The sequence below is a fragment of the Macaca fascicularis genome, chromosome 7 (genome assembly GCF_037993035.2).
Source record: "Macaca fascicularis isolate 582-1 chromosome 7, T2T-MFA8v1.1".
Classification (NCBI taxonomy): Eukaryota; Metazoa; Chordata; class Mammalia; order Primates; family Cercopithecidae; genus Macaca; species Macaca fascicularis.
In genome coordinates, this window is record NC_088381.1 from 135036739 (window position 1) to 135050515 (window position 13777).

At 37.4% G+C, this 13777-nt stretch overlaps 1 protein-coding gene across 45 annotated transcripts in view; it reads left to right on the forward strand.

The window, feature by feature from the left end:
• The window catches only part of GPHN (gephyrin), a 734620-nt gene that overhangs the window by 695970 nt on the left and 24873 nt on the right, over window positions 1-13777 (forward strand). For all 45 annotated transcript variants that reach the window (XM_073997568.1, XM_073997563.1, XM_073997564.1 and 42 more), the window contains one exon: window positions 145-232. In XM_073997568.1, coding sequence (XP_073853669.1) covers window positions 145-232 — 88 coding nt within the window. The remainder of the gene's footprint in view (window positions 1-144; window positions 233-13777) is intronic.

The window sequence follows — 13777 nt, forward strand, 5'->3', positions numbered from 1 at the left end:
CCTTTTGGTTCCCACTTCATACAGAATATAGTGCTGTACTCATGTTAATCCCTATTAGTGAATAAGGCGGTATAGTTTTAAGTTGGCACTATATCTAAAATCTTTTCCTTGTGTGTTAATTTCTTTGTCTTTATTTTTTTCCAGCCCAGATGACTTACTCAATGCCTTGAATGAGGGTATCAGTCGTGCTGATGTCATCATCACATCAGGGGGTGTATCCATGGGGGAAAAGGTATGAAAGATAGGGCCTGTAAAAATGTATCTGCTGTAATGTTCTTGCATATGGTGACTAACTGTGGTCTGGTAGGCATCTGATATTCATAACCAGGCTCCCAAAAAGCTGAAAATCCATGGGGCTTCAGAAATTACTGGTCTCTCTAAAAGGGATACAACGTGGGTAGGTTAGGGAGCTTACCCTCAGAAGCAACCTGGAGAATCCCACAACTTGCAGAATGGTTTTTGCTATTCCCCTGGAAACTTCTGACCTGTTTCTCACTCTATCGTACTACATTAGGACATCCTTTATACATATTTACCACCAGGGTAAAGCTCTAAGATCCTTCCTTCTACTCAAATTTAAACATGACTCCCCAGGAGCCAACCAATTCACCCACCATATGTTCCAAATCTACCAAGAATGCTTAGCTCCCCTTCCCCACAAGGAAGAAAGGGAGGATTAGGCATTCCTTTGGCTCCTCTTTACAAAATAATAATAATAATAATAATAGTGAAAATATGGCAAGGCACATTGGCTCAAGCCTATAATTCCAATACTTTGGGAGGCTGAGGTGGGTAGGTTGCTTGAGCCCATGAGTTCAGGACCACCTGGGCAACATGGTGAAACCCCATCTCTACAAAAAAAATACAAAAATTAGCTGGGCATGGTGGCATGCGCCTGCAGTTCCAGCTACTTGGGTGCTGAAGTGGGAGGATCGCTTGAGCCTGGGTGGTCAAGGCTGCAGTGAGCCGAAATCACACCACTGCACTCCAGCCTGGGCAACACAGCAAGACCCTGTCTTTAAAAAAATAATAAATAAAATGATATATATATACACACACATATATATATACACACACACACATTATTTTATAGCACTAAGTTTATTTGTAGATGGTATATACTTCTTCCTGTAAAGACTACAATTTGAATATTTCAGTAACACTAAGTTTACATTTCTTAATGAAATGTGTTAGCTTACGATGACTATTGGGTCCACTGAATAATGTTATAAAAGTAAAATATTCTTTATGAAATAACCAACCTTAATTTTTGGCTCAAAGATATTTCAGCATAAAATGTTTTGCCAGCTGATAATCCTTTTCCATGTTTTCTCTCACATTAATGACTGAACTGAAAAATTACAAAAATACCATCATAGCAATTTTTACTAAAATTCATATTTTCTAAGAGTTTGATTTATTTTAAACTAGATCTTATATATATGATTGTTCTTGATCTCTGTCCTCTTGTAGCTATAAAACTGCCTAAATTTATAAACTGACTCTTTGGACAGTGAACTCTGTTGGCTCAGAGAACAAATGTTAGAACTTAGCAATCTGAACAGAAGAATACCTGCCTTCCATTCACAAACTTTAGTGTTAGAGCCTTTCAGAATAGCACTGCAGATGCTAAAAAGTTTGGAAGAAAAAAATCTCACATTACATCCAGGAGTGAAAGTGTTGAAGTGTGGGTACGTGTTCTTATAGCAGACAAATTGCTGGATTAGTGTTCCCTCAAAGTCTCCCAGAGTCTTTAGCTCCAGGTAGAGCAAATTGCCACAGAACTCTCCTGAGATCACAAAGGCTAGGGGCTGAGAGCTGTACTGTAGCACAGCTGAAAGAAATAATTTTCAACGTGTCTGTTTTCATTACCATCAAACTGCCTGTGGTACTTTCAATATTACAAGAGCAAACCATGAAGTCAGGTCTATTTAAATGTTAAATTTGTTATTTCCAGGGCTTGTGTCTTGTATAATTTCTCTTAGTTTCTGATTAACCTAATTGTGGTAATACCTATTTGGCAGAACTAACGTTTATCTTTTCTAGTACTTCTGGAGAGGTAACAAGCTTATAGCATATATAGGCTTGGCAATTGTGGCTCAGTTGTGGTAAGGACAGAACACTTCTCAACCTAACCTTCTTTATTAGTGCTAACAAAGATGTCAGTTATGCCAGGGATTTGCTCACCAGTAAACAAAGCCAATATAGTTAAGCACATTGGTTTTATTTATTTTACTCTCTGTGTAATAAGATACTTATACTAAACCTTTAATTTACTAGGAAAGAAATTTTAGGAACTGGGCATCCCACAGTATTCCTTAGGAGCTGCTAATTGTCCCTTCCTACCTCCTTGAGTGGGAATGAGATGATAGAGGAACCAGGAAGAAAGAGATAAAACATAAATGCAGCAAATTCCTGCCAGCCAACAAGTTGTAATTCCAAAAAGAATTTAGGGTACCTCCATAGCAGAAAGAAAATAATAAAAAATAGAACATCTGCTTCAGCCCAAGAGCTAAGCCTGAAAACCAGTTACTAAAAAGACAGGGAAATCAAGGAAAAATTCAGAAGCATTATGTAGCAGGCATGAATATTAAGTGCTGAACCTTAGGTATGCAAGAAAAGTATTTAATTCCATTTAAATTGTACTCTAAGTGCCTATGTTACAGGACTGGTGGGAAATTTTATTAAGCCACAACTGGAGCTTACTATCTCCAAGAATTATGCCAAGGAACCTGAAGGTACTTAAGCAGCACCAAAGCATCAGGGAGACACCTGGTCACTGGTCTGCACTGAATACATCTAGAGTATTCTTGTAGTACCCTTAGGTCTCAAGTCTTTGCTCCTTTGGGCCATGCTAGGAGCACTAAGGTCAAGTAGAGGCTGGAAACCTCAGGGCAGCTAGCCTCCTTGGGTGTATTTCACAGCCATCCCTTCTAAAGTCTGACCACTTCCCCAACATACTGCCTGCTAAACAGTGAGGAGGGGACCCTGCTGCTTGTTGGATTCATAGACCAGTACCTTCTTCCCAACCAAGGAGAAATGATTCTTCTGCAGTTACTTCCCTAAATATCTCTCCCCTCCTTTACCTCACCGTGCCCTACATACCCTTTTCAAAGAGTTTCATTTTTACAAAACACTGGAAGTTTGTTCAATAGTTAAACAGTATCTGCCTTTGCCATGAAAACTAAAGAATCATATGCATTACTATAAGTTTTCCTTGACTTACAGAATTATTAAATAACTCAAAGATAATGAAAGGTGGCAATAACCCAGAAGGATGCACTAAACTGGACACCAGTGACCTTTTTTGTTCATTTCTGAGTCTCTTAATTTTTGCTAGTAGTGTCTCCACCACCGCCTATGATCAAAGTAATCACAGAGATGATAACTGATCACAAAAAAGGCCGGTTTCACGAGGTTTGCCCAATTATTTAGCACTAAAAGTTAATTAACCATGTAGGCTCCTTGATTTGTTTTGTAAGTCTAGAGCCAGGCGGCCTTAGAATAGTTAAAAGTAATTGGCTGGTCACATTGGCTCATGCCTGTAATCCCAGCACTTTGGGAGCCCAAGGTGGGCAGATTGCTTGAGGCCAGGAGTTCAAGACCAGCCTGGCCAACATGGCAAAACCCCACCTCTACTGAAAATATAAAACTTAGCTGGGCATAGTAACACAAACCTGTAATCCCAGCTTCGTGGGAGGCTGAGGCACAAGAGCTGCTTGAACCTGGGAGGTGGAGGTTGCAGTGAGCCAAGATCGCATCACTGCACTCCAGCATGGGTGACAGAGGAAGACTCTGTCTCAAAAAACCAAACCAAACAAACAAACAAACAAACAAACTAATCAACAATATTCCAAACAAACACACAAAAAAATTTTCTTTTAATATTTCACTTAGTCCTACATCATTCTTGTTCTGCTAAATGTTGAGTTAGCAGTCTGCTTTCCTGAAGCCATCTGCTTCACTACTATATAAAAGTTACCTAAGCTGTATCACCTCAAAAGCCTGTACTCAAGAGGTTATTGTTTGATATCTCAATATCAATGTTAAAGTGCCTATTACACTCCTTTTCCCTAATGTTCTGAATCTGTCTCTGTTTCGGGCATAAACTATTGACTATAGCTTGTAGCAGAGCCTTCAGGCAAGCATCAGAGTAAAACAGAAATTCTCTGTGGATGGCAAATACTTGAGAGCTGTGCTTAATTTACTTCTATAACCAATAATATCAGAATAGAAGATAAGTAACATTCTCTTTTGAGGTACATATGTAAGTATTTCACAGTAGGGTTTTTTTTCTGTTTTGAGGTTTTTGTTTTATTTTGTTTTTTGAGACAGAGTCTCACTCTGTCACCCAGGGGACAGTGCAGTAGTGCCATCATAGTTCACTGCAGCCTTGAATTCCTGGTCTCAAGCAATCCTCTTGCCTCGGCCTCCCAAAGTGCTGGGATTATAGGCGTGAACCACCACGCCAGCGTAGAAGTTTTTGATCAGTGTTTCCTCTGAGGGTAAAACAGCAAGGGCATTGTCAAATTACCAGGAACTTCCTGTAAAGCAAACAATTTCTGAAATATTTATATTAATAACAGTTTACCTATAAGAATCTAACCTAGGACAGACTGAGTATCTCTTCTCAGATATGGCAGCTCCTCTCATGAAACTTCAAACAAATCTAATTATTCCCAGCATTTCTTTGTATAAGATGAAAACAAATCTGGGATTTTCTAGAGGCCCTCTAGGAAATTTTTAAGATGAGTTTTGGTAAGAAAAGAATATTTTTTCCTAAATTTTTGTCTGATCTTTAAAAGGCAAAGTCAAAAGAGTTATTAAAAAAGGATGGGGCCCTTGATGAAGACCTGAGAAACCATACTGGGTTACCTAATTTTTCAAAACAACAATAAAAGATTTGAAAATGAACATAGAAGGTAACATGATTGTAAATAACCTTGGCTCAGTTTATAAATGAGGAAACTTTGTTCTTCGCTTTTTTATTTCTTTAAATAAAGATAAAATAAACAGAAAACACAAAAAGGCAAATTACACAAAAAGAATAACCTGTAGTCCCAGCTACTTGGGAGGCTGAGGCAGGAGAATGGCATGAACCTGGGAGGCGGAGCTTGCAGTGAACCGAGATCGCACCACTGCACTCCAGCCCGGGTGAGAGAGAGCGAGACTCCATCTCAAAAAAAAAAAAAAAAAAACGAAAAGAAGTTACTTATGTTAACATGAAATGGCTTTATTGTTGCTATTTTCAAATGAACCAATTTTTTTTTTATTTCTTAGTTTTAATTTCTAATATAGTAAATATCCACAGCTATAGCTCGCATAAACAAAAACTCTTAGGGATCCTTAATGAATTTTCATTTAAGAATATGTAAAGGGGTCTTGAGACCAAAAATTCTGAGAACTGGGCTTTAAGAAAAAAATATTATTTTTCCTTGAAAAACAAAAGAACACATATAGTTATACTTCTCTGTCATTATTGCTCCTTATATAATTGCAACTACCCATATTGATTATGATTTTAAGAAAATAACTAATATCTATATCATAGAGAAAACTAAGGAGCTTGGATAATTGAGAAATAATATGTAACCATTTTAGCAGACTAGCAAAGCTCATAAACACAAAGAACACAACTCTCTACTGCCAGACACATCCCTTTTACACCTTAGGATAGCAAAGATGAATGAACACATTCATTAACATGACCCAAAGATATAACCTCTCCAGCAAAGTATGTTCACCTTAAAAAGTACATAGTTATTAACTATATAGTTTTAATTTCTATATAGTTAATAACTATATTCTTTTTAAAAAGTTAATAACTTAAAATGATGCTTAATAATAAATGCTCTAATATCCTATCTTAGAAATTAGGTATCTGATGATTTATTAATTCAATTTAATATCAGTTCAAGATTTTAAGTAAATAAAAATCTTAAATTATTTTGAAACTGACATACTATAAAACATAATAACTATTAACATTGTAAGGTTTTCAGAATAATTATTTGATTTGGTTGATCACAGTTTTATACTTTTTTATAATCTTAAATATTATATAGGAGGAATGTGAGCTTATTTGATAAATAGAAGTTTAGGAAAAACCCAAGTGAAATAAAATGTATACTTGTGTTATACTTAAGATTGATGTAAATAAGAGAAAGAACATGGCTGTGTTTTTTTTATTATTGTTATTTAAGTTTGGGGTTTGTTCTTTTTTTTTCTTTGTTTATATGTATGTTTTGAGACAGGGTCTCAATATTTTGCTCAAGCTGGTCTCTAACTTCTGGGCTTAAGCGATAATCCTCCTGCCTCAGCCTCCCAAGTAGCTAGCATTATAGGTACACATCATCATACCTGGCTTTTGGCTTTTCTTAATAACTGGAATTATCAAGTTAGTCTCATTTGCTAAAGATTTATCCTAATTATATGAACTCACATTCTCAAAATTATAAGTAGAATATTTTCAGTGTAGCATATTTAAAATATTAAAGTTAAAATTATTTATTATCTAGGAATTTTAGAAATATTTTATATAAGCACCTATTGTCTCTCTAAGCTAATTAGAACAGGGCACCTTTAAGAGATAATATAATTTATGAATACCTTACAGAAATAGGAAGGAAGACACTTCATACCCACAAAATGAGATAAATGCTTTTCTGTATTACAGACACATGAACACACAGACAGATAAGAAACACAATAGCTTCAGTTCTACTTACAAGTTCTACTTATAACTTGAGCTATAAGTCAAGAGTAAACACAGAACCATAAAAATTCATCAGTCCAGTAATAAAGAACTATTTTCTTTCCTAGAGGGCACAAAAATCTTAATTGATTTGGTCTCAGAATTGACAATAAGAGAAATAAACAAGAAAGACTAATAAGTCAGATTCTCTGTCTTCTCTTACCCAAAAAAAAAAATAGATGTGTATCATCCTTTTACAGAGATCATCAAATGATTAGACCATAAAACCAAATCCCTAATCATTCCTGCCACAAGGGGCAATACCTTATTGGCTGTGTGCAGAAACAAAAACAGAACCGAAATGAATATGCAGGCCAAAATTGAGAAACCAAAAGTTACCAAAGTTACAGTTGTATTGCTGCTTGGAATTCACTGCAGGAACCAAGGAAAGATGTACCCTTCGTTTGTTTGTTTTTGTTTTTGTTTTTGTTTTTGTTTTTTGGAGACATTGTCTCATGCTGTCTCCCAGGCTGGAGCACAGTGGCATGATGTTGGTTCACTGCAACCTCCGCGTCCCGGCTTCAAGCAATTCTTATGCCTCAGCCTCCCAAGTAACTGGGATTACAGGTGCACGCCATCACGCCTGGCTAATTTTTGTATTTTTAATAGAGATGCTGTTTCACCATGTGGGCCAAACTGGTCTTGAACTCCTGACCTCAAGTGATCTGCCTGCCTCAGCCTCCCAGAGTGCTGGGATTTCAGACTTGAGCCACCACGCCTGGCCTGTACCCAGGTTTAAGCCACTCATAAAGTGTACTTCTCTGCCAATGAAGTTTAACTGGCTGTGTCCAATGAATCAATGGAGCATCTCAGTGGAGCCTCTGGAATTGTTAAAGTTTAATTTTTTATAGATAAAATCATTAATCTTGATTTTGTCTCCTTTCTTGGTTTACTCACCATACCTCCTTTTTGTAAATAAATTCAGTTGTTTCATAAGTGTTCATAGTATGTACAACTTTTATATTCTACCTAGAAGTGATATTATTACCACTTCATATATAGTATAAGAATCTTACAATGATATACTTCTGTTTTTCCCCTCTCAACATCTGTGCTACACTTGCCATAAATGTCATATTTACATATATTATTGAACCTTCACTATATCATTATGATTTTTCTTTAAATGATCGATTGCTTTTAGCAAATGTTATATGATATTTAAAAATCTTACATGTTTGCCTATGTAAAAAAATTATGAATCTCATAAATATATAAAATGAACATGTTTCCAAGATTTTCTTTAACTCAACAACGAGCAAATACGTAAGATGTTATGACCTATTCAAAGGAGAATTCAAAGAACACACCCATTTCAGCATTCTTGATTACCCAGATAATCAGGTCATCAAGAATGCTGAAATAATTTGCTAATAGATGCAAAACGGATCTATACCCACCACAGAATAATCAATTACATCTCCACTGGGCAGAATTCATTTACATTTCTTTGGGTAAAAATTATGTTCACTGGCAGGGCGCGGTGGCTCACGCCTGTAATCCCAGCACTTTGGTAGGCCGAGGTGGGTGGATCACAAGGTCAGGAGATCAAGACCAGCCTGGCCAACATGGGGAAACCCCATCTCTACTAAAAATACAAAAATTAGCTGGGTGTGGTGGTGTGCGCCTGTCATCCCAGCTACTCAAGAGGCTGAGGCAGGAGAATCAGGGAGTCAGAGGTTGCACTGAGCCTAGATTGTGCCACTGCACTCCAGCCCGGTGACAGAGCGAGACTCCGTGTGAAAAAAAAAAAAAAAAGTGTTCACTGTCTTAGCTTAAGCTGCTATTTAGCAAATACCAAAGTCCAGGTGTGGTGGCTCACGCCTATAATCCCAGCACTTTGAGAGGCCAAGGTGGGCAGATCACTTAAACTCAGGAGTTCTAGACCAGCCCAAGCAACATGGTAAAACCCCCTCTCTACAAAAACTATAAAAATTAGCTAGGCATAGTGGTGCTTGCCTGTAGTCCCAGCTAGTCAGGAATCTGAGGTGGGAGGTCAAGGCTGCAGTGAGCTGTGTTCACACCACTGCACTCCAGCCTAGGCAACAAAATGAGACCCTGTCTCAAAATAACAAAAAATACCATAAAATGGGTGGCTTAAACATTTATTTATCATAGTTCCGAAGGTTGGGAAATCCAAGATCAGGGTGACAGCATGGATGGGTTCTGGTGAGGGCCCTCTTCCAGGCTGCAGATAGCTGACTTCTCCTTTTACGCTCACATGGCAGAAAGAAAGCTAGCTAACTCTCTGGCCTCTTCTTATAATGGCATTAATTCTACTCATGAGAACTCCACCCTCATTACCTAATTACTTCCCAGAGCGCCCACCATCACATTGGGATTGGAGTTTCAACATCAAATTTGAGGGTGGGGAGAGACATATTCAGTCCATTGCATTTACCATCAGTTTTACTCCGTTTCATTGCTGTAAAATAGCTGAAAAACACAACCAGAAAGTGGGTGTTACACTGGACACCCAGTATTCTTTTCTGCCCATTTCAAAGTCTTGCACAGTTTTTCTGATCACTGGTGTTTCTCCTTACCTCAGTTGAGGAAGAGACTTATTCCTTCATCCATTCATTTTTCTTCTTCTCATCTGACTCTGGGGTTCAGAATATCAGACAAAGATCCTTGCTGCTTCAATAGGTAAACAAAAATGTAAGAACAATGATTATTCTCAGCCTTTATCACTATGTCTGGTACAAGTTTTCTGTCTGTCACAGGAGCATGAAGCCCTCCTTCATGTTCAAAAAGAATGAAAAGGGCTATTTTAAAAAACAATTTTTGCAAGAAAAATAAAATACTTTCATTCATTTAGCAAACACATAAGCATCAGCTTTCCAAACTCTGCATCATAACCTTCAAGGCCCTGCAACTCTGGCTTCTGCTTATCTCTTCAAACTCAGCTTATACCTCTCTCCTACTCATTCACTACCATCCATTGCCTTTTCAGTTCTATGCACGCTTTGCCACTTTGGAAGCTTTCATTTGTATGTCCCTTTCTCTGGAATTCTCTTCCCTCCACAATTCACATGCGTGAATCCTTCTTATCCTTCAAGGCTTAGCTAATATATCACTACCTCTTCTAAAATGAACTTTCCTGTTCTCCACACCCTCATCATTTTCTATCCCAGCACCTGCTTATTTCCTTCATAACATGTACCACAAATTGTAATTATTTTATTTGTTGGTTTACTTGTTTTTGGCTATTTCTCTCCAGTAAAATATAACAGGATATCTTCGTGTCAGGGACTATGTCTTTCTTCTTTACCATTAAATGCCTAGCACATATGGAATTCCTAATACGTAATAGGCACTCAGAAATGTTTGGTGCACTAACAAATGAATGAGTGAAAGGTGTATGCTATTCAGTAAGGATTCATGATATAGATATAGATATAAAAGACAAGGTTCCTGTTCTCAAGAACTTTATAGTTTAACAAAGGATACGTATCAGCTATCAAAGCAGTTGCTCTATAACCTAAGTGCATAATGTTAGAAGCATTTAGTGCTATAAGAGCATATAAGAAAGATCTGAAGATTTCTGCTTCTGTTATGATAGAATAGCATATTTGGACCAATCCTCCCACCAAGAACATCTATAAAAACTATATAAATTTTTTTAAAGAAAAGAAAAAGCAGATGTCTGAAGAGAATAACCAAGACAGCCCGGATTCCAGGCACTAAGATCCCAGAGAAAAGTGAACCACAGAGAAGTAAAACTGGAATTCTTCACCATATTTTTCCTCAAAGCATTTACTAATTCCTAAGCCAGGAATGAGGTGGGATGAGAGCTCTAATAGTACAGGAGGCAAAGAAGCCAAGCATAAAAAAAAATAGCGAGGAAGCTAATGAAATAAGCAGGATTTTAATCCGTCTTATGAGTTCAGGACCTGTTATAGAGAAGGAGCCCTGGTAAATATCTCAGGCTTTCAGTTTAAACCCTTGAAGGGCTATGCTTTAGGAATAAAAACAAACTGGAGATCAACTAGCCATCACAGGGACTGAAATCCAGCATCAAACTATCTCAATCCCTGATTAGATGAAGACAATTTGAGTTTTCATTAACTGCCAGAAGACCTGAAATTCTTTTTGGAGGAATATATCATTGTCCAAAGCCTTTTCATCTTTTTCATACCTAATATTTGGGCTTCCATTTGAAAAGTTACCAGACCTGTCAGAGATAGAGCAAAACGACTAAAAATTAAGATAGGAAACAATTGATAAACTAGACCTAAAAATGATGCTGATATTTATATTGTCTCACATGGACTTTAAATAACCATTATATGTTTAAGAAAAAGTGATGACAAAAATGAGAAATTTCACTAGAAAACTGGAATCTATTCATAAGAATCAAATAGAAATTTTAAAAAAGGGATAGAAAATTTAGAAATGAGCATAAAAGACACATGGGATATGGTGAAAGGTCAAACATATATGTAGATGAAGTCTAAGAAGGAGAGGGGAGACAGAGTGAGCAAAAACAGTATTTAAAATATTGGCAGAGAGTTTTCCAAAATCAATAAAAGACATCAAGCCAGAAATTCTAGGAGCTCTACTAATCTCGAGCCAGATAAATGAAAGAAACCATACCTAGGTAATCAGCAAAACTACTGAAAACCAAAGACAGAGAAAATTTTACCATAAGGACGCATTGCCTTCAGAGGAGCAACAATAAAACTAACAAATGATTGAAATGAAAATGATGGAACCCAGAAAACAATGGACTGGGATTTGTAAAGTACAGGAAAAAAATACTGCCAATAGGGAACTCTATAGTCATCAAAAATTTATTTCAAAAATGAAGGTTTATAAAGACAGTTTCAGCCAAACAGAAACTGTACGGACCTAGACTAAATAGAGTTTTTAAGGTAGAAGGATTATGGAAGCATGGAAATGCAGAAAGGACTAAAGAGGGTTAACATGTCAGCAAATGTAAGTAAGTGTTGATCGTGTAAAATAATAATGCCTTGTGAGTCTTTAAATAAATACTATACAGTGAATATATAAATATCAAGTATATATTGTCATAGTATATATAGAAAATATACAACATAGTATATGTAGAAAATATATACAATAAATAAAATACATATACTTAAAATGTAAACATATACATGCACATATGTATATGCTTAAAATGCATGTAAAATATATACACACAACAGCATAAAAGGTAGAAAGGCATAAATTGAGTTGATACGTTTTAAGGTTCTTGTATTGTCTGGGAAGTGATTTTTAAAAACCCAATTATGAGTAGACTGTAATAAGTCAAGGATGCATATTATAATCTCTAAAACAACTACTAAAATAATAACATAAGAATATGTAACTAACAAGCTAATAGAGGGGAAAGAATATTAAATAAAAAATATTTTATGAATCCTAAGGGACGTATAGAAGAAGAAAGAAGGAAGCAAAAGCAGAAGTGACAAATGGTACAGTGATAGTTTTATACCCAAATATAGCAGTAATCATACTACATGTAGGCCAGGTGTGGTGGCTCATGCCTGTAATCCCAGCACTTCAGGAGGCTGAGTTAGACTGATCATGTGAGGCCAGGAGTTCGAGACCAGCCTGACCAATGTGATGAAACCTCGTCTCTATCCAAAAATTAGTTGGATGTGGTAGAATGTGCCTGTAGTCCCAGCTACTCAGGAGGCTGAGGCATGCAATCATTTGAACCCAGGAGATGGAGGTTGCAGTGAACCGAGATTGCACCACTGCACTCCAGCCTGGGTGACAGAGCAAGACTCTGTCTCAAAAAAAGAAGAAAAAAAAAAAAAAAAGAAAAGAAAAATTATACTAAATGTAAATAGACTGAATCCTTCAGTTAAAAATTGTCATTCTGGATTTTTTTAAAAATAGCTAATCATATACTGCTTATAAAGACACAGAAAACTGAAAGTAAAAGATTTGAAAAAGTTATAGTGTAGCTATATTGATAACAGAGAGAATTCTTTTTCTTTTCTTATAATACATTTTTATGTAGAGCAAATAGAGAAAATTAAGGTAAAAAGGATTACTAGATATTAGGAGGGACATTTTATTATTTTAAATGAGTTAATTCATCAAGAATATGTAAGTAACATTTACAAATTTATTATATCTAATAATATAACCTCAAAATGAAAAATATGTTAGTTAATTAATAATCAGTATTTCATCTAGTCCCCCAGTCTTTGGAGTTCAGAGGAGGCTGAGAAGATGACTGAGACTAAGATGAAAGTGTGATAGACAGTGGGGTAGAAAGAGTATTCAAGGCAGAAAGAAGAACATTTTCAAAGACTGGAGGCAAGAGCTTGAAAAACCGACCAGATGTGTTTGTTCACATCTGTAATTCCAACACTTTGGGAGGCCAAGGCGGGTGGATCTCTTGAGGCCAGGAGTTCAACACTAGGCTGGCCAACATGGTGAAATGCTGTCTCTCCTAAAAATACAAAAATTAGCCAGGCATGGTGGCATGCACCTATAATCCCACCCAGCTACTTGGGAGGCTGAGGGACAAGAATTGCCTGAACCTGGGAGGCGAAGGTCGCAGTGAGCCGAGATCATGCCACTGCACTCCAGCCTAGGTGACAGAGTGAGACCCTGTCTCAAGAAGAAGAGAGAGGCCGGGCGCGGTGGCTCAAGCCTGTAATCCCTGCACTTTGGGAGGCCGAGATGGGCGGATCACGAGGTCAGGAGATCGAGACCTTCCTGGCCAGCACAGTGAAACCCCGTCTCTACTAAAAATAATACAAAAAACTAGCCGGGCGAGGTGGCGGGCGCCTGTAGTCCCAGCTACTCGGGAGGCTGAGGCAGGAGAATGGCGTGAACCCGGGAGGCGGAGCTTGCAGTGAGCCCAGAACGCGCCACTGCACTCCAGCCTGGGCGACGGAGCAAGACTCCGTCTCAAAAAAAAAAAAAAAAAAAAGAGAGAGAGAACAGAGAGAGAGAGTGTGGCGGGGCGGGGGGCGCGGGGCAGGGGAGAAGGAAGGAAGGAAGGAGTCTTGTTAGAATGTAGACGCAGAGAAAGAT